The sequence below is a fragment of the Antedon bifida genome, chromosome 7 (assembly GCF_963402885.1).
Source record: "Antedon bifida chromosome 7, ecAntBifi1.1, whole genome shotgun sequence".
NCBI lineage: Eukaryota > Metazoa > Echinodermata > Crinoidea > Comatulida > Antedonidae > Antedon > Antedon bifida.
The window spans coordinates 21,575,559-21,596,380 of record NC_136232.1 but is presented as its reverse complement, the minus strand read 5'-3'; the positions used below and the strand labels follow the sequence as shown (position 1 = coordinate 21,596,380).

Below are 20,822 nucleotides of genomic sequence, written 5' to 3'. Positions count from 1 at the left end.
ACGGTGACGCCATGCTTACTAGAATGCTCAGTTATAAATGAGATTGGAGAAGGTAAAGATAATTTTACCATTGATGACACTATATGCGTAATGGCTATTAACCCGACAACAATTCTGGGTGAAACATCAAAACCTACGTCATTTTCTAAATTGTTAACTAGGACATTTAGGCCTACCGATTCCGAAATGACAAGTGATCAAATATATTTAACTAAGGACCCTGTTGACTGTAGTTGTGATGGAAGTTTAGATGGTTGGGTTTACTTTATCATTGGATTTACTTGTGGTGTTCTTTGTCTTCTTTTAATTTTTATTGTATTGACGCGTCTGAAACACAAAACCAACATAACTGCTAATAAAGCAGCTCAAGACATGACGGAAACGCAGGAACCAGAATACGAAAATGTAAACAAAATATCTCCCAACAATGACAATTACATGGACTTAACAATCAGTGACGTCACGGGTGTGAGTGCGTACATGGAATTGACACCATCATCATAATAACAACGAAAACAGACAAAGGTGTATATAAAGCACACACGGTATTTGTATAATAATAGAACCAGGAAGGAAGTGAATAAAACAAGTATGTAACAAAACACTTCAGTATAGGCTAGCCCAGATTCCGTAATAAATGCAAAGAACTCAAACCAGTTATTCCACGCATTATTTCTAGTTTCCTCTTGTTTCAACAAAATGGAAGTTAGAAATAATTGAATATAAACCCTCTATAGTGCATCAGGTAGATAAATAATCTTACGTAGCAAGTCTCTAATGGAAGCAGAACGTTCGTGGAGTTTTTCTATTACCATGTCACACTCAAGAATGTCCTCTAATGCGATACTACTGTTTCTTCTTTCGTGTTATACTCTTTGTATGTTGGCTAATGCCGCTACTATCACTGTTGGGCCTCAAGACACTGACGCAATTGTAGGAGGTAACATAACTTTGTATTGCACAGTAGATGGACTTGGAGGTAACACGGTAGTTTGGAGGGAACTCACACAAGATACTAAATATAGTGAAAATAGAACGATAGTAGCACCAACTTTCTTGCAGCCTGAGCGTTTTGAGATTACTGGTGATGATACCGAAGGAACCTTTAACTTAAAAATTACAGGAATAATTGCAAACAGAATTGATGGAGGAGAATACGAGTGTGCAATATTCGACAAAAATGACGAAGTATTAGTAGATAGTGACGCTGCTTTACTTACTGTCTATGAGGAGCCAATATCACCACTAACTTGTACCGTGGAATCGTATGATAATTTACAAGAAGGAGATACTGTCACCTTTCAGTGTACCTTTGGAAGCAGAATACCAAATGTAGAAATGAATTTAACTAGTAATTCTAACACTCTGTTTAATGAAATTGTTGATCCAGACTCCGGTCCCGGAACAAGTACCGTATCACATTCGTTCGTTGTTGCAGCAGAAGATGATGGTGTCGTGCTAAGATGCACTGTTGACAACCAGATATTAAATACGCCTTATGAATGTTCTGTGACATTAAATGTTAAACATAAACCTATCGTTGAAATCACTCAAAATGGGACGCTGTCTGATGGAAACGCTTCGTTTACGTGTGGAGCTGTTTCTAATCCAAATGCTACTCGATTCAAATGGAGTCTGTGTCTTGGAGACACTGATATGGAATGTATTGATCCAGGTGAAGGAACACTGACACTTGAACAGCAAGATTCGGAAGAAGGCTTGCCGACTGAATGTGAGGTTTTTGGTTCTTATGTATCTTGTCAAGTTTTAAAAAATGATGAAATTGAATTACCAGTATACGTCATACTGATAGATGAACATTTAACCATCCCTAACAACATGACGGTCACATCATGTTTACTAGAATGCTCAGTTATGAATGAGATTGGAGAAGGTAAAGATAATTTTACCATTGATAATACTATATGTGTAATGGCTATTGAACCGACAAGGATTCTGGCTGAAACATCAAAACCTATGTCATTTTCTCTGTTGTCAACTAGAACATTTAGGCCTACCGATTCCGAAATGAAAAGTGATCAAATGTCAACTAAGAACCCTGTCGACTGTAGTTGTGATGGAAGCTTAGATGGTTGGGTTTACTTTATTATTGGATTTGTTACTTGTGGTCTCCTTTGTCTTCTTGTACTTGTTATTGGATTAACGCGTCTGAAACACACAACCACCATAACTCATGCTAATAAAGCAGCTCAAGACATGACGGAAACGACAGAACCAGAATACGAAAATGTAAACAAAATATCTCCCAACAATGACAATTACATGGAATTAACAACCGGTGACGTCACAGGTGCTAGCGCGTACATGGAATTGACACCAACATCATAATAACAATGAAAACCAACAAAAGAGTATATCAAGCACACACTGTATTTGATAATAATAGAACCAGAAAGGAAATAAATAAAACAAATTTTTAACAAAACTATTCAGTATAGGTTAGGCCCAGATTCCGTAATACCTGCATAGAACGCAAATCAGTTGTCCCACGCATTATTTCAAGTTCCCTCTTGTATCAACATGGAAGTTAGAATTGAATATAAACCTCTATAGTGCTTCAGGTGATAAACGTGACAATGTTTTTTATGGAAGCAGAACGTTCGTGGAGTTTTTCTTTTACCATGTAACAACTCAAATAGGCAAAAGCGTTCAAACCATTGTAATGTGAATAGAACAGCTCAATTTCAGCTCAACTATGAAATAAACAATCCTCTACTTTAGAAGTATTGAACAAACAACCTAAATAAAATACATGCGCAGTGACGCAATTACGCATATTCGTAAGGCTTGATGCCTAATGACCTGGAAGTACAAATTAAATAATTTTGTTGCAGTGTAGTTCCTCTATTGTATTACAAGACAAACAACTGAAATACTGTAACGGAAAAGAAGCCCATGGGCTGGGCTTCTTTTTTAAGACTCTTGGGTGGGCCTTTTTCGAGATGGGCTTCTTTTCGAGATGGATTTGTTTCGGTACTTTTTCAAACTAAACAATGAAAATTGCTGTAGATGTTTTGAATTAATGCTACACTAGTTTTCTAGTAGAAAATTCAATCAGAAAATCAGAAAAATCATTGTAGACTACAATAATATGATTTTTTATATATTCTCTGCCAAATTTACATATTTGCCAAAGAAGCAGACAAGAAGAAGATAAAGGTGCAATCAAAGTACCATTTTGAAAACAAAATATTTTTTAGATAAGGGTTGTAAATCATTAATATATTAATACAGTATGTTAACACGATCATATATTTCTATTCCTTTGACAGTCTATCTAAAAAAGAATCCTATACTACTGTATCTTGAATTAAGCCCAGTGGCATTGATTCAGAGATGGGCTTCTTTTCGAGATTACCTTTTAAAACCACAGAGGAAACTTCTTTTCGAGGTTTTACGGTACCTAATTTTGGTAGGTATTTTAAGCAAGGATTTGTTAATTTCCAAATTGTAATAAATATTGTGGAAATAATTATGTTTTTCCAACGTGTCTGTAAAAAAAAAATAGTCTAATTTAAACTAGGTACTTATTGTCAAGAAGATAGACAATGTTTGGCGTGAGAGCAGTAATATGACGTTTCTAATCGAGAGAAAATCATATAGTCGTATTGCCGAGAGAGGGCGTATTCAATAAAATGCAAGATCATAATATAGTGACTATATGATGTGATCAATTAATTATACTGAACTAATATTTTATTAATACTATCATTAATGGTTCAGTATGTATGTATTTCAATAAGTGTGTTTTTAATCATTCTATTAACGTCTAACTATTTTCGTCATGTGCTATCAATTTATACTAGTGGTTGTCCAGTGTTGTATCTGTTTGTTGGTAGATGCTTCTACAATTATTGTTGGTCCTCAAGACACTAATGCAATTGAAGGAGGAAACGTAACTTTATATTGCACCGTAAAGGAACTTGGAGGTAACACGGTAATTTGGCATCGATATCAACAAATATCAGTTAAATACAGCGAAAACAGAACGATAGAATCAAGTGTAGATATGCCTGATCGTTATAAAATTACTGGTGATAATGCCGAAGGAACATACAACTTACACATTACAGGAGTTACCATAAAGGAAGGAGGCAAAGAGTACCAGTGCTCAATCATTAGCAATGCTGGAACGTTAGTCGATGCAAGTGATCCTGAAGCTGAACTTAATGTTTACAAAGAGCCAATGTCACCAACATGTACTGTGGGTTTAAACCCTACAGTAGCTGGAGAGGATGTATCTTTCACCTGTTATTTTGCAGGTTTGATACCAAAGGTGGAAATGAATTTAACGAGTAATTCCAACACACTGTTGAGTGGAATTGTTGATCCTGACTTCTATAATCAAGGAAGTACCAGTTCAACCTCTTTTACTTTTACTGCAGAAGATGACGGTGCTGTGTTAAGATGTACTGTTGACAACCAGATATTCAATACGCCTTCCTTATGAATGTTCCAAAACAATGAACGTCAAACATAAACCTACCGTTGAAATCTATAATGGAAACGCTTCATTTACGTGTGGAGCTGTTTCAAATCCTGAGGCTACTCAATTTAAATGGCGTCTGTGTCTTGGTGACACTGATATGGAATGTATTGATCCAGGTGAAGGAACACTGACACTTGAACAGGACGATTCCGAAGGCTTGCCAAAGGAATGCGATGTTTTTGGTTCTAACGTATCTTGTCAAGTTTTAAAAAATGGAGAAACAAAGTTACCAGTATACGTTATAATAATAGATGACAATTTGATCATCCCTGAAAACATGACGGTCACTCCATGTTTACTAGAATGCTCAGTTATGAATGAGATTGAAGAAGGTAAAGATAATTTTACAATTGATAATACTGTATGTGTAATGGCTATTGAACCGACAACGATTGCGTCAACCACATTAGAGCCCACCACATTGTCGTCTACAACTATGTCACCATCAACAACTACTGTACACGATGTGGAAACTACCGCTACTTCAAGAGTAACTACTGGAGAGCATGCAATGACAACGGTAGCTACTGAAGAGGATGCCACGATAACGGTAGCTACTGAAGAGTATGCTACGCCAACGGTAGCTACTGGAGAGGATGCAATGACAACGGTAGCTACTGAAGAGAATGCTTCGCCAACGGTAGCTACTGAAGAGGATGCCACGATAACGGTAGCTACTGGAGAGCATGCAATGACAACGGTAGCTACTGAAGAATATGCTACGCCAACGGTAGCTACTGAAGAGGATGCCACGATAACGGTAGCTACTGAAGAGGATGCCACGATAACGGTAGCTACTGAAGAGGATGCCACGATAACGGTAGCTACTGAAGAGGATGCCACGATAACGGTAGCTACTGAAAAGTATGCTACGCCAACGGTAGCTACTGGAGAGCATGCAATGACAACGGTAGCTACTGAAGAGTATGCTACGCCAACGGTAGCTACTGAGGAGTATGCCACGATAACGGTAGCTACTAAAAAGTATGCTACGCCAACGGTAGCTACTGGAGAGCATGCAATGACAACGGTAGCTACTGAAGAGTATGCTACGCCAACGGTAGCTACTGAGGAGTATGCTACGCCAACGGTAGCTACTGAAGAGTATGCTACGCCAACGGTAGCTACTGAAGAGGATGCCACGATAACGGTAGCTACTGAAAAGTATGCTACGCCAACGGTAGCTACTGGAGAGCATGCAATGACAACGGTAGCTACTGAAGAGAATGCTACGCCAACGGTAGCTACTGAAGAGGATGTCACGATAACGGTAGCTACAGGAGAGGATGCCACGATAACGGTAGCTACTAAAGAGCATGCCACGATAACGGTAGCTACTGAAGAGTATGCTACGCCAACGGTAGCTACTGAAGAGTATGCTACGCCAACGGTAGCTACTGGAGAGCATGCAATGACAACGGTAGCTACTGAAGAGTATGCTACGCCAAAGGTAGCTACTGAGGAGGATGCCACGATAACTACTAAAGAGGATGCCACGAGATCTACTAAAGAGGATGCCACAATAACTACAAAAGAGGATGCCATGCAAACTGTAGCTAGAGAGGCTGATGATACTATAGGGAAAGGAGTTATCATTATCATTGGCTTAGTTTCCGGTATAGTTGGTTTGATTCTAGTTAGTGTTATATGTAATCAACTCTATTTAAAGAACAACACCATGATTACTCCTTCTATCGACGCATCTTTAGAAAATAGGACACAATAAGAAAATGTAAATAAAAATAATATCTCCCACAATAATAATACAGAGTTAAATAGTGACGTCGCAGGTGCGAGTTTGTACATTGAATCGCCTCATGATATAACGGCTAAACACTTTTACCCACCACACACAATGTATAATGTGTAAAAAATGTGAACAGAACCATTTATTCTCTGAATAGGTTGAACACAACAAAAACGTTTACATCACGTGTCCTAATAATACTGGTGCTAAGCTGTACATTTTAGAAGATGCACGTCTCATAAAGACTACCAATCTCTTTCTAGCTGTCTTCGTTTCTGCATTTAAATTTTATATTAATGTGTTGTCCTATATTAATTTTCCGAAATGTTCAGACCCTATAGGAAGTTGCTATATTTCTGATAAATAACTAATTTTGAAATTTGTACATAAATGCTAAACACAATTAAATTAATTTACAATTTACGGAGTTCGTGCGTAATTAAGACTATTTCGATGGAATTAAAACGATCCGGAAATGATATCTTGGAAATATATTTCGTTCCTGCTAGAAATCATTTTTTTCAACGCGCGCAACATTACACACTACGTAAACATGTGTTAATAAATAATTATGTATTGTCTGGTTTAAAGCATTTTGTAGTTAATTTTTTACCTGTTTCTATTATTATTGTCTTTTCCCAGTTATCTCTCCTTATCTTAGCCCTCGTCAGAACTTTGTTAGTTTCGTTGAGGGCGCCCCAGCAGAGTAAATAAAAATCCTCATGATCGCGAGGTTTTGCACATTTTTTACGACAAAAGAAAGAAATAATAATGGTAACTGTTCTTTCGCCACATTATGGTTATGTTGTTTTAACAGCATTGTATAGCTGGGTTATGGTTGCATTTCTTGGTGTTAAAGTTGGCCAGGCTCGAAAGAAATATGGAGTAAAAGTAAGTAAACTATGCCTAGGCTAGGCCTGTATTTTATTGTATGCCCAGCCAAAGCCGGTTGTTTGTACGGCGGAGTGGTGGGGGCAGACGCTGCTGTTAATTAAGAAGAGTACTGGGCCTAGGCCTAACTATTACTAGCTAGGCTTTAGTTTTACTCCTTACTCTCACAGACTTTTCTCAATAAATTAATAATAATAATTAGGCCTAGCTATATCTACTCTTTTTTAAAACTAAAGCCTACTCTAAAAATAAAATGTTATAAAGTTATATAACTAGGCCTAGGCGGCCTAGGCCTAACTAGGCCTAGGCTAATAATAATAATATAGAACTAAAATAGATCAAAACCAACAAGCATTCGTCATTCTTTATTTTTCATCTTTTCTCTAGTATCCAGTAATGTATGATACGAAAGAACCTATTTTTAACTGCTACCAAAGAGCTCATCAGAACACGTAAGCTTTAACAATTTTTGTTTTCTTTGTGATGATGACAGAGGATTTTTTTTTAAATGATGGGAAGAAGATATATAATGTTTCAAAAGAATGGTATAATTTGATTCTCGCAAAACAAAATAATAATTAAATGTTTTTCACCAATTTATTCTGATCGTAAATAAAAGTTAAAATCATTTCTGTCAAGCAAAACATAATTGTTGTCTGTAACTGTTGTTATTTATGGATAATGATAATTTAATGATATCATACTAGTTCATCATTATCAGAGATGTAAACGGCTGATTGGTTGACCTTTAAACTCTGATACTATTGTATAAACCTTCTATTTTATAGACTTGAACAAGTTCCACATTTTCTAGTGTTCCTTTTAATTGGTGGAATTCAACATCCGGTATGTATTACTGTTTTTCTTTTGACAAATATGGTAGTGATATGGCCAAATATGGTAATGATATGCCCAAATATGGTAATGATATGCCCAAATATGGTAGTGCTATGACACCATCCCGTCCGTATATGGGAACATCATATTCTTAATCTTTGATAGTGTAGACAGAGTTTGCTTGCATCAAAACGCATTGTTAGTGTTAATGCCACAAGGCAAAACACTATCTATACAATGCTTTAAAATGTTGTCCCTAAGTCACTAAAAAAACATTTATTTTGTATCACTGTGTTTTTACAGATTTTTAGTGCAGTATGCGGTGTGATTTGGGTTTGTAGTCGGTTCTCTTACGCTTATGGCTACTACACTGGTGGTAAGTAAAGACTATATTTTTAAGTTTACAATAATTGGTACACTACTGGAATACCGTGATCTAGATTCATATAGTCAAAGAATTACCAAAATACTTACAAGTTTTACTCACTATCTGGGCACTAAACTGTGGTTTTCTTAAAGGAAGTTATTTTATTCTTTATTAAATAAAAAATCTATTTATTTTTAACAATTTAAGGAGTTACAATAATAAAACAATAACAAGTTAACTAGTACGAGGCACAAAAACATTCTTACACCGACTATGCAATTGCGGCATGAAATAATCTTCCAAACAATATAATTAAACACAATTTTTTTACTGGAAAATGTTTGTATCTTTTTAAACATGTTCTAACTGTATAATCTGTGATCCACAAATCAGTACTGTACAGTGTTTATTGTGATTTTAAAGAAAGGCCCAGTGAATTTGTTTCTTATAGAAAAATAGGGAACTTTAGCCGTTATTGAGCCTGATTTAATTTACAAAAGGCAAACTTAAGATAGAAAATTAATTTGAAATTAACTGTTGTTTTCGTCATTTTACCCCTTTTTACGAGTTGTTACAAAATGTCAATAATGCACGTATGAACACAGTACAAATATCTCAGAAATTTTCCTTGTTACAACTTGTTTACATTTGGTCTACGTTTCAAATGGGTATACCGACTATTAGACAAGTATTTTATTTTAGGTTACTTTTTCGAACACCATACTACATAATTTAGCCATCAATACTTTTTTTTTCTATTTCAAGATCCAGAGAAACGGTTAAACGGTGTCTATGGTTACGTAGGTCTGTTTGGCTTGCTTGCCTCTACTATCTCTTTTTCTCTGCATTTACTTCAGTTTCTTTAAGTTTAAAGTATGCATGCCTCTATTAAAGGACCACACAACTGTTGTTAAATTACAGTGTGGTCCATATTTAGAGGCATGCTAAACTTCAACTTCTTATGTTACTGTAGTTCTGCAGAGCCACGTTTTAATTGAAGAGTCTGTTAGGATATGAGATTTGTATAAATATAATTTATAAGCCTAGAATCATTAAAAAAAATGTTGATTACAATTCACCAATTAGATGGTATTTAATTGGAAGCAAATCTGTAATTAATTAAAAAATCGGGACCAAGAATATTTGTTTTTATGCAAAATTAGACAAAAAATAAAAAAAATAATTATTATTGTTGAAAGCTTTCAAATGTTAGTATGTATTAGGTTACTTTCTGTAGCATATGATTTACATATTAATATTTATGAATCTCGTAATTATTATTATAGTATTTTAATGTGAAATTGTAAATTTAATGAACGCCAGCTGCATCATGTTTGTTTAGTGAATTAAAGAGATCGCTGACAATTAACAATAATTTTGCAGGTTGTGTTTGAGATGGAACAAAAGTGGGAAAGGGTGTGGTTGGGTTTATTGAGAATCTGAATAATTTTATTTCAGGAATATGAAAAAAAAACTTTTTAAATTATGTATGGTAATGGTATTTGAAGCAATCACCATCTGCAGCGTTATACACATCAGTTTTTACATTCCCCAATCTCTATTATTCCAACCTTATGTTCTCCTATAGCAGATGGACTACCCATACTACTGTATGAAATTGCAAAACATAATTGAGCCATGTGACGTAATTGTGCTCTCTATGCCTAATGTATAAACGCATAATATAAGGCACATACAGGCACGTAAATCTGTGAGATAAACTTCATAAAACACAATAACCTGAAGGTTAATTATGAATATGCCTTCATTTTGGCTGCCTTTGTGGAGGAAAGCATCTTTTGCATTGCTTTATTGTATGATCATGGACCTGGTCCATGGTATGATGGTGTATATAATGCCCCTTGCTTTTGTCTAAACCCATATTGATTTACATAGGAACAACACTAAAACACATCTTTGTACACCTGTAAAAATATTGTTAATTGTGGCCATCCACAATATTGCAATAACTTAGATTTTGTACTGTTTGAGCTAAGCTAGAAAATGATATATTAATTTTAATGACTAATTATTTCTGTCCATTCCCTTTATTTCCAGTTCGTTCGCCATCCATCCCTTTACCTTTCTGCATCCATCCCTTTACCTTTCTGCATATGCTTGCATTAAACATTCCAAGTCGAAATTATTATTAATTCTTTTGAAAAATTATTGAAATATTGATGTTATAAATTAAATATTATATAAAGAATTAAGCACATTTTATTTGATTATTTCATCTGACTGTTTTTTTTAATGGTAAATATTTAATGTCAAAATTTGCAAAACGATAATTTACCTCTTAAAAACCTCATAAACTTCCATAAATGTTTGTATTGAGTGTTGGTTATTTAGTTAAGAAGAAGAAATAAACATAATTTTAGAATTAAGACTACTGAACAAACCACCGAAATGTATTAATTAATAGCAAATACTGGCAGTCGGTGACCAGTTCAAGAGAACGTTCTAGTAAATACCAATAACCAAATGACATTGTAAATTTTAACTGGCACCAGTTATATTGTAAACTAGTTAGCGTACTAGTAAACTTGGTTGTAAACCAGATATCGTAATGGTAAACTAGTTATACTTGTTAATCAGTTATCACACAGGTAGACCAGTTATTGTACTGGTACACCAGTTATTGTACTGGTAAACTAGTTATTGTACTGGCAAACCAGTTATGTAACTGGCAGACCGGTTATTGTATTGGTAAACTAAGTATTGTACTGGTAAACCAGTTATCGTACTGGTAAACTAGTTATTGTACTGGTAAACCATCGTACTGGTAATTAAATCAGTTATCGTACTGTAGACCAGTTATTGTATTGGTAAACTAATTATTGTACTGGTAAACCAGCTATCGTACTGGTAAAACAGTTATTGCACTGGTAAACTACTGTAGTTATTGTACTGGTAGACCAGTTATCGTACTTGTAATCCACTTATCGTACTGGCAGACCAGCTATCGTACTTGTAGACCAGTTATTTTATACTGGTAAACCAGTTATTGTACTGGTAAACCAGTTATTGTACTGGTAACCAAAATAGTTAAACAAGTTAATTTCAACTGGTTTTAACTGGAAACTGTTCGTCTTGCTATAGTACAGTATTATCATAGTAAAGCATTTCTATTGGAAGAAAATAATTGACTATAATTGTATTGTATGATGATGATAATGTATGCATTCCATGGACATCCATTTTTAAATAATTATGGATTGTAAATTATGTGAATTTTAATATTGTTTATTATAATTGTGTAGATTTTAGAATAGAATTAAAGTAAAAACGAATTTATTTACAATTTTTCAGTTTTGATTTATTTACATAAAAGTACATGATAAGTGTAATATAGTCGCGAGTCAATGATACAATTTGTGTGCTTAAAAGTTAAATTTAAAATTGAGAGAACGATCTAAAACTATCTACCGCCCTCTATTTTAAAATACATCTTTAAACTTTCTATTTAAAGTTGTAATTAGACAATTGTAGTGTGAACACAGTCTTATTGACATTACAACAAAAACAGCTTTTACCTGTACGATTTCTGTAGCCCTGTTCTCGCGCCCGAATGCAAATTTAAATTGTACATTGCAAAAACATTCTATTGTATTTAGTAATAGTATGTCTTTTTTTTGCATTTAATTACACGGATTGAAAGCACACTTTGGTCAAACACGACGCCCCGATAGCAAAACATCAAAATAGACCTATCGGTAAGATATCGTGGTCATGTAAAATGAAACTAATTAAGAGGGTTCAAAACTTGTGGTCAAGGCTAATAATTATGATATAGCAATTCAGATCCTTAGGGCACAGTAAGTCTCCCATTTCTGGTTAGATTTGGAATATGGCCTTGCATGGTTTAAAGTTTGATGAAATGTTTCAGTCAATTAAAACATTTTGCACGGTATATAATTCGTGCGTTCTAGATGTATATTAGTCATGATGTAATCTAAAACGGAAACATGATTTTTATGTAGGTATGGGATGCATGGAATATGCATAATAACCAATGTAAATGCAATACTGAAAAAACAGGTCCACTATTCATAATTATTGAATAAGAGGGTCGGAATAGCGTCGCGACAAATCGTCGAAGACTATATCCGTTACTCAACATTTAAATACTGTACACGTTTTTAAATGTATTTATAATAGTAACTTATTATCGAAGTCATGATGTTGTATAAGTAATTTTCCGCGCGCTGAGGGCGCACAGCCGATTACGAAATGGACTTATCGCTCAGTCCATGAAAAAATAAATATCTCATCGTGGATCATTTGGTAAAAACTTAGGCCTACAAAATGATCCATAAATATGTTTATAATTAAAATAAATAAATATCGTTGATAGCTCAATGAACAACTTCTGTGATGCACACTCGTGCGGTGATGTCATCATTCGAAAATATTAAAAGTACAAAAACTGTGGAACATACAGTCGCAGCTTTTGACCGAAAAACCAAGTACTTGTGTACAGGATTCACGCACCATTGATGGTGTTTTATTGACCCGAGCCCTAGTTCATAATGATGTTGTTCCACTACGGTATCCTATTTTGATTTTGAAATGTTTTTGTAGACGACTTCGTTTCGTTTGATTGATGAAACGAAGGAGGCAGAAGGTAACGTCTAAAACAGCTTGGTTTTGCCGCCATAACTGCCCCTCTCCCCCAAATGAAATAAATTTCCTTTAAAATGTCAGTAGTTTAATGCCAAACCATAATATAGATCAATAATGGATAACCTGGCCTATTTAATGCTTTATTCATGTCTCGAGATGCTTGTAAATTTCATCGACCACCAAGTGTTTAATAAACATATTGGCCACTGGGAACCATTTGACCGCCATCGAATACAACTTTTTTTTTGCATCCCCGTATTATTAGTTCTTACAATTTTTAGTTCATTTTGTCACCATCCGCACTTCAAATGAGTAGGCCTATACGATGCTTAATAGTCTTGATGAAAAAAAACAAGGTATCAATCATAACCACACACAACATAACAAATGCACAACAATGCGACACAGTACGCACAACTTACGCACGTACGTACGTAATCAGCATGCAACTGGTTTAAAGAATACTTCAAAAACTCGGAACGAGTATAGGTATAGGTCTCTATAACAGAAACTCGTCACCTTTCTCACATAAGTATTTACGTAGACGATTACACATCCAACTATTAAATGTATATGTGATCCCTACTGCCGTGTTACAATTACTGTAATAGCTCCTATTTTAGACTCTCTTTCCTAAACTCGCATTATGACGCCCACGCATGTACATGCATGCATCCGGAAAATACTAACAAACATACTGTATTTATTTTGACAATCGAAACATAATTTGGACTTTACGCGACGGGGTTCATACAATGTACCAATTTCAGTAGTTTAAAAAAAAAAGGCTATTAATAGCCTTGTAAACTATCCTCTTGGTAAAGTCTTATCTATAGTGGAACCTCCGTCCACACGGTGTACAAGATTCAAAACATATTTAGAGAGCGGACGCGAGGAGTTCAATGCGCATTTACCAATCTCAATAGTTATTAAAACTATCCTCTTGGTTAAATTCTTATCTATAGTGGAACCTCCGTCCACACGATGTACAAGATTCAAAACATATTTGGAGAGCGGACGCAACGGAGTTCAATGCGAATTTACCAATCTCAATAGTTATTAAAACTATCCTCTTGGTTAAATTCTTATCTATAGTGGAACCTCCGTCCACACGATGTACAAGATTCAAAACATATTTGGAGAGCGGACGCAACGGAGTTCAATGCGAATTTACCAATCTCAATAGTTATTAAAAACTTTCCTTTTGGTAAATTCTTATCTAGGTTAGTAGAACCTCCGTCCACACGGTGTACAAGATTCAAAACATATTTGAGGAGCGGACGCGACGGAGTTCAATGCGAATTTACCAATCTCAATAGTTATTAAAACTATCCTCTTGGTAAATTCTTATCTAGGTTAGTGGAACCTCCGTCCACACGGTGTACAAGATTCAAAACATGTTTGGAGAGCGGACGCGACGGAGTTCAATGCGAATTTACCAATCTCAAAAGTTATTAAAACTCTTGGTAAAATATTATCTAGGTTAGTGGAACGTCCATCCACATGTAAAAAATAAGAACACAGATTTTTAAAATGATAAATGACAAAGCGGATACAAACGATCAAAAAGTTTGGCCAGCCTAATTTAATGATGTCTCCCCCGTTACGTATCGATTTCCTTGTATGTTACTTTATTATCCAAACGTTAAGAATAATCTGTCAGTGTTAATGTGAGTGCACAAAACAAATGCATACTCTGCCAAATCGTGAAACGGGTACTCAGCTTGCCACGGCCTCGAAATTGTAAAATTGAATACCATTGCCAGATGAAGATTTGTTGAAAACAAGTCGAAACGTCGCACTTATTCATGAATGGTTTAACGTAAAGAATTACATACAGAAGTAGCCTACCATTTAATCATTGACAAGAATCGTACCATTAAAACGAGACTGGGGCCTGTATGACAAATGTATTAAAACATTCTCGGAAATCATACATGTTTGTTTAATGAAGTAGAAACATATCCGTTCTCCTATACTATAAATACATGATACTTGAGGATGTAACACATTATAGAATCTCATTGGAGAGAACTATTTAAATATAATGAAATTCTGTTATCTGTTATTCATTTTCTAGAAAAGAAAGTTGATAGATTCCTACGGAGTCCCGTTCTTCTGTATCTGAAGTTCGCCATGTCGCTGGTACCGTATTTTCTCTAGTGGTCTATCCCACAGCTGACCACCCCACCCTCCTAACCCTACCACCCACTCCCCTCCTAACGTTATATCAACAACACGAGTCGTACCCCACTATAATTGCTTAGGCCTAGTAGAAACAGACTCGTCGAACATCATCATGTTAATTTATTGATCTCCGGGATCGTCACGGGAATCACCACCAACTGTCAATGGAATAGCCTACTCCACAGGCCTAGCAAATTTATCCCGAATACTATTATCTATATTTTGATTAAAACATACTAACTAAATTGATACAATTGCAATGCATGTAAGAAGATGCCGCCAAAATATGTGCAGTATTTATTCACGATGATACAAATAATTACAAATACAGACGTTCATGTTAATTTCGTCTGTCATTGATGCGACATTAGAATGTCAACTGCACTTATATAACAAAATATCGCATAACCCAACTTTTACAGTTGCTGAATGGTTTTATGAGATTTTTTCTGTCTCAATCATTGCGTTGTTCGTATTTTAAAGATGTATTGTCCCCCTGAATATGCCATTTTAATGTCATTGACTTCGACCAAAAATTGGATCGAAAACATTTTTTATTTACCTAAAAAAACTGGAATTTAAAGCAAAAAATGGTCAAATTGGCTGCCAGCCAATGGATTTTTGGTTGAATTTAACTATTTTTCATGTTATTTTATAAGTGAAAACAATATTTTTTCCTGTTTTTTTTCTATGGAAGTGATTCACTTGATTAAAACTACAAAATAACCTATTCAAAGTCTGATTTAATTAATCTTAATTTTTCATGTTTTTGGGGGACAATACATCTTTAAAATTCATTTCTGTTTGCATTTCTTTCAAATATGGTACTTAAATGCGTATTCTCTAGCTCAGCAGAAATAGGCCCTTATTGTATACCTCACAGTCAGTATATTTACCTGAAAACTTTCAATTTGTTAACATGTCTTGTAGGTGGATTGTATAATTTTGGCGTAATATTTTCGTTATAAAAAGTTTCCATTTTGTTGGTAAAAAACGCAAATATATTTTCAAGAACATCCCTCTTTATTTAAGCTTTAATGTATACCTTTGCGAAAATGATATCAAACTTATTATTAACCCTATTACCCTGCTAATAGAAAAAACCAAAAATGTGCCGACCTTGTTTGCTGAAGGAAAACTATTTTACGCCGAAGGTTAATATTAAATTGTAACAAACAACAAACGAATCGTTGTGAATATTCTAGTCAAGAACTACTAGACTGGCATTCCCTTGTTGAATTTATAATTCTTTTAACAATCTAACAGATGGTAACATGTGAAAAATCAATCAGTTTGTTTTTTATCCTACAAGGTAGAACAACGAAAAGAATTTTATTGGACTTTTTGAAAATACTTAAATCAAATATTTCTTATGTATGTAAAAACACCTCCGTCAGTAAATCTGCATAAACCACCGTAGGGTTGATATTCAACCTAGCAAACTAATAATGTTCTAATGGTCTGTCATTGTTAGTTAAACATTTCAAAACTAGCTAATATTTGCTAAAAAAAGATACTTTTTACCCGTTATCTGGAAGTGATGAAAATATGCCGTATTCATTTGTGGCAGAAAACGATAATTTTTTAGGTGTATACTACCGGTATTTCCCCAAACCCGAATAATTGGTTTTAGTAAAATATGCATGCGCTGCTGATGATAATGTCAAATCATCATCATTTTAAACGCTAATCGTCGTTAGACATTGCGCGTCTCACTTGTGTTCGCCACTCAGTACGTTTTTGAGCAAGCATGTGAAAAGTTCTGTTTCCACTTTTATGTTTGCCATCCATATTGTTTTTGGTTTTCCTTTTGGTCCTTTGGTCTTTCTCTGAGACCATACCATGTCAGCATTTTTCTTTACATTCTTACTCCAGTCTTTCCAATATCTTTTGAAAATATTTTATCATTCCGTTGAGAACTATAATATGATACTAATCGTTTGTTTTGATTTTAAATATAGAAACGACCCACGTTATGGCCTATTATGCATTGACAATTTCTGTTTGTCATATTAATTAAAACTATGTTTTCCACTTTCCGATTTTGTAAAGCTATGTCTATAACACTATCAAACTAGGTGTGATGTGCCCAAATATGGTAGTGATATGCCCAAATATGGTAGTGATATGACATCATCATATCCATTTGGGCACATCACATTTTTTTAAACATAAAATTCATTGCCATTTTCTAGTTGATTTTCCACATGAATAAACCGTCCTTCCGTTATTACTACGCCTTGAAATAACTTGGCAATTTTCCTACGTTTCCTCTCTGTAATATTTACCTTCGAAAAAGGAAATTCCATCCGAGTGTGGGGATGTAGCCTCAAACCAAATCTATAGCCTAGCTTTGGCACGAAAAAAAGTGGAAATTAATAGTCAGTTCTCGTGCAAACGCATGTGAACAAATAGCGTGATATTTAGGCCAATGTTTACCAAGTTCAAGAATTCTGAACATTTAGGGTTTTACAAATATTAAACGCAAGAAATGCGAAGTTGTCCCGCTTCCCGCTGATTATAATATTATAAATATGCCTACTATTTGTTAACGATTTAATTTGCAATTAAATTCTATAGTAATTTTGTATACAGGCCAGATCTGGTATAGAATTCTAATGCTTGGACCATTGGTCATGGCAAAAATATGATTCAACAGTATTCAGTAAGGTAATTCCAATTTTTAGAAAAATATTTTGACTGTTCAAACAGGGAAGAGTACATCCCTGGTTCAACTGCTTGAGGGTGATTCATTCAAGATTAACAATAAAGTTCTAAATATATAATCATAATGACTTGTCTCACTTTTTTCAGAAAGTGTTTTACATTTTCCAAACTCTTTGGACCATCTGATTCCCTTCAAACGTTATATGGCCTACTATTAATACTATAACTGACGTTATACATTTTTTAACTGAACGTTTTGTAGCCAACACATGTTCTATATTTTCTAATATTATATTATATATAACAGTTAATTAGCATTAGGAATACTAAGTGACAGTGTTGACAGGACAGTAACCAGTCTCCTGGACTGCGTCAATTCATTCGCCCCGGGATCGGAGCCTGTGCAGGTGACCGCTTGTTTTCTCGAGCAAATCTCACACTGGGCTCTATTTAGGTTTATTTATCTACTGCATTTTAATGTTGCAAGTCATAAGAAAGGAATTTAATTTTCAAACGTGATAATACAGTTATTATTGAAACTGCAACGGCATATTATTGCAACTAATTATGTGTTAATTACAATTAACATGTAGGTACTAACTCGGTTCAGTTCACGCTTTCCAAAAGTGCAGCCTTTGCAAAGCGTGGGTCCCGTAAGTGATTTGACCAATCACAAGCGATTGATTATTCGAACAGTGACCTGTCATTGGTCAACTCGCTTGCGCTGCGCGTACGTCCTTGCGTTGCGTCGCTAGTGTGAACCAAGCTTAAAAGACGGGAGAGAACCAACCGTGCATGGAAATGTCTCCATTTTACACGCAGCATTAAGGGGAACATTCATTGACTCTAGAGGCGGACCAAACTTCGGTTTCAAGTGTGAGGAGTGACTCATAAATAAGAGATGATCATGTTCCCCTCGTTCGTTTGATAAACTGAAAAGTGTCCCCTTAATAGGATCCCCCCTGGACAGGATTGTACTCTGAATAGAGGGGTTTTACCAGGTTTTGCATAAATAACCAAACCATAACCAAAATAATGTTTTAGTTAAACATTAACTCTGGAAACAGGGACTTTCATTCGAGGCACGTTGAATGTGTATAATTGTAAATACCAAATATGTCTGTCAATTATTAATTATTGAACATTTGACTTACATCATATCTCGTTCTGGCAATCACAATGTCGGTGATGAATTTCTGGCTAAAATCAAAATATTTTCTTGTTATGGGTATAAAGATTACAGTGGACTGGTATATAGAAGCGAGAGCGTGTGCCATGAGTAGTACGGGTGAGCTATCTTGAAGTTAAATCTTCAACAATTTAACATTTTTAAACAAAATAACTTCAGTTTGTTTAAAAATGTTAGATTTTTGAAGATTTAACTTCGAGACAGCTCACCCGTACTACTCATGTTTAAAAGACAAATAAAAACAAGATCGAAAGTGATTTGCATTACATAAATTTTTTAATATTAATAATATCCAAAAGTTTATACTTTTTTTTATTATTTTATTATTCAGCCTCAAATCACGGCCAATAAATATTATTTCATGTGTGTATGCAATTTTAAATATGACCTCTCCCATGTGGTACGGGTAGCCATTCATCTGCTACGCAGTTCATTCATAAACGAAATGTGTTTTATATTTGTCCCTCATACACACATTGATAGAATAATTTGTCAAATTTATTATTGATTTTTAATTACAAGTCCTCGTGAGTGGTAGAATAATTAAAAAATAATAATAACATATGTAATTGAAATGTAGAATGTCAACATCTCGGCAAGGTATCTTTCAAACACACAACATGTAGTTTATTTTTACAATTGATTCCACATTTAAAAGTTGATCAACAATAATGTGAAGAGTGTTAGGCCACACAGTACACGTCACTTTAAGTCGAGTCGATAGACCTAAGCTGTGAATGTATAATCTTTGTGAGTTGATGAGATCATCTAAGCCTATCTGTGAACGTCTTTTAAGACAGTGCATTTGCTTCAAATCAGCTGCGAATTAAACTTTGTCTACACTACCGTATCAAATTTTATATGATGGACATGATGATGTCATATCAATGCCATATTTGAGAATATTACTACCATATTTGGGTACATCACACCCTTTTTGTCCACTAGTTTGATAGTGTAGACAGAGCTTAGTCTAATAATATAACGTACGTTTGTCAATCAAATATATTTGACCTAAACGTCAAATTTAATAACAATATTTTCTCTAAATTGTGACATTTCAATTAGCCGGTCGATATTAACTTTGGTTTAGAGTTTAGTGCGGCTACAGCTTGATGGCTAACGAGCATGATGGTTAACATGCTTGCCTTCCAATCCCAAGGTCCAGGGTTCAATCCTGACCTAGTGCAAGGGTTGTAACTCACGGCTCTTTTCTACTCCACTCCTTAATAAGCCTAATGAAGCTTATTATAGTTATAAGCACGGTAGGCCTACGTATTATAGTTTAATGGTATCCGCCCTGGAATTAGTGACTTCTTACTGTTGGATTAAAAAAATCAATTTGACCCTTGGTAACAATTCTGTCGACCTAAATGTTACTAATAACATGTTTATTCTTAAGGTCATAGGTTATAATCATGAGAAATGGAAAGGAAGGAAATATTGATGGGGGTTGTGAGAGGGAGGACTAATTAAACCGATATGATTACCAATACTTATCTCCGTATTTCGTGAGTATACTTACCAACAAACCAATCGCATCTGAAACTGTTTCAAATCAAATACAACCCAACACGAACCAATTCGGTCTTTCTCTGTAAGGAGCATCACGCATGCGTCAAATTCTGATGGTATTTGTTTAAAAAAGGCACGTAATTTTAATCCTATTATTCAATCTAATGTTTCTTAATTTCAGATGAACTGTTTAGTTTTAGAAGAGTGTACTTTGCAGTTTGTTTAGCCATTGGCTATAGTGTCGGATCAATATCGTTAAATCATTAGCTATAGGTCCGGGTAATTT

The 20,822-nt window shown here is 34.8% G+C and overlaps 3 protein-coding genes and 1 long non-coding RNA gene across 6 annotated transcripts in view; 3 read left to right on the top strand and 1 right to left on the bottom strand.

Moving 5' to 3' along the window:
- Positions 1–20,822, bottom strand: part of LOC144848575 (uncharacterized) — a 76,713-nt gene that overhangs the window by 39,278 nt on the left and 16,613 nt on the right. The window lies entirely within an intron of this gene.
- On the top strand, positions 829–3,519 carry LOC144848270 (uncharacterized). The gene has a single exon (XM_078704982.1). The coding sequence runs from the start codon at positions 829–831 to the stop codon at positions 2,347–2,349; it is 1,521 nt and encodes a 506-aa protein (XP_078561108.1). The 3' UTR covers positions 2,350–3,519.
- LOC144848269 (cell adhesion molecule 2-like) lies at positions 3,806–4,471 on the top strand. Its single transcript, XM_078704981.1, has one exon. The coding sequence runs from the start codon at positions 3,806–3,808 to the stop codon at positions 4,469–4,471; it is 666 nt and encodes a 221-aa protein (XP_078561107.1).
- Positions 6,975–20,822, top strand: part of LOC144848557 (glutathione S-transferase 3, mitochondrial-like) — a 75,039-nt gene continuing 61,191 nt past the window's right edge. The window contains exons 1-6 of one of the 3 annotated variants that reach the window (XR_013613862.1): positions 6,975–7,148; positions 7,536–7,600; positions 7,937–7,994; positions 8,289–8,361; positions 9,118–10,134; positions 20,482–20,491. Coding sequence is in view for 1 of the 3 variants with exons in the window: in XM_078705364.1 (XP_078561490.1) it covers positions 7,029–7,148; positions 7,536–7,600; positions 7,937–7,994; positions 8,289–8,361; positions 9,118–9,218 (417 nt within the window). In the remaining 2 variants the exon portion in view is untranslated. Of the gene's footprint in view, positions 7,149–7,535; positions 7,601–7,936; positions 7,995–8,288; positions 8,362–9,117; positions 11,650–20,481; positions 20,492–20,822 lie in introns of those variants that run through there. The other 2 variants (XR_013613863.1, XM_078705364.1) reach the window with 2 other exon arrangements.

Excerpts from the sequence above, each read along its gene's own strand:
- LOC144848270 (XM_078704982.1), top strand. The coding sequence starts at position 829 with ATGTCCTCTAATGCGATACTACTGTTTCTTCTTTCGTGTTATACTCTT.
- LOC144848269 (XM_078704981.1), top strand. The coding sequence starts at position 3,806 with ATGTGCTATCAATTTATACTAGTGGTTGTCCAGTGTTGTATCTGTTTG.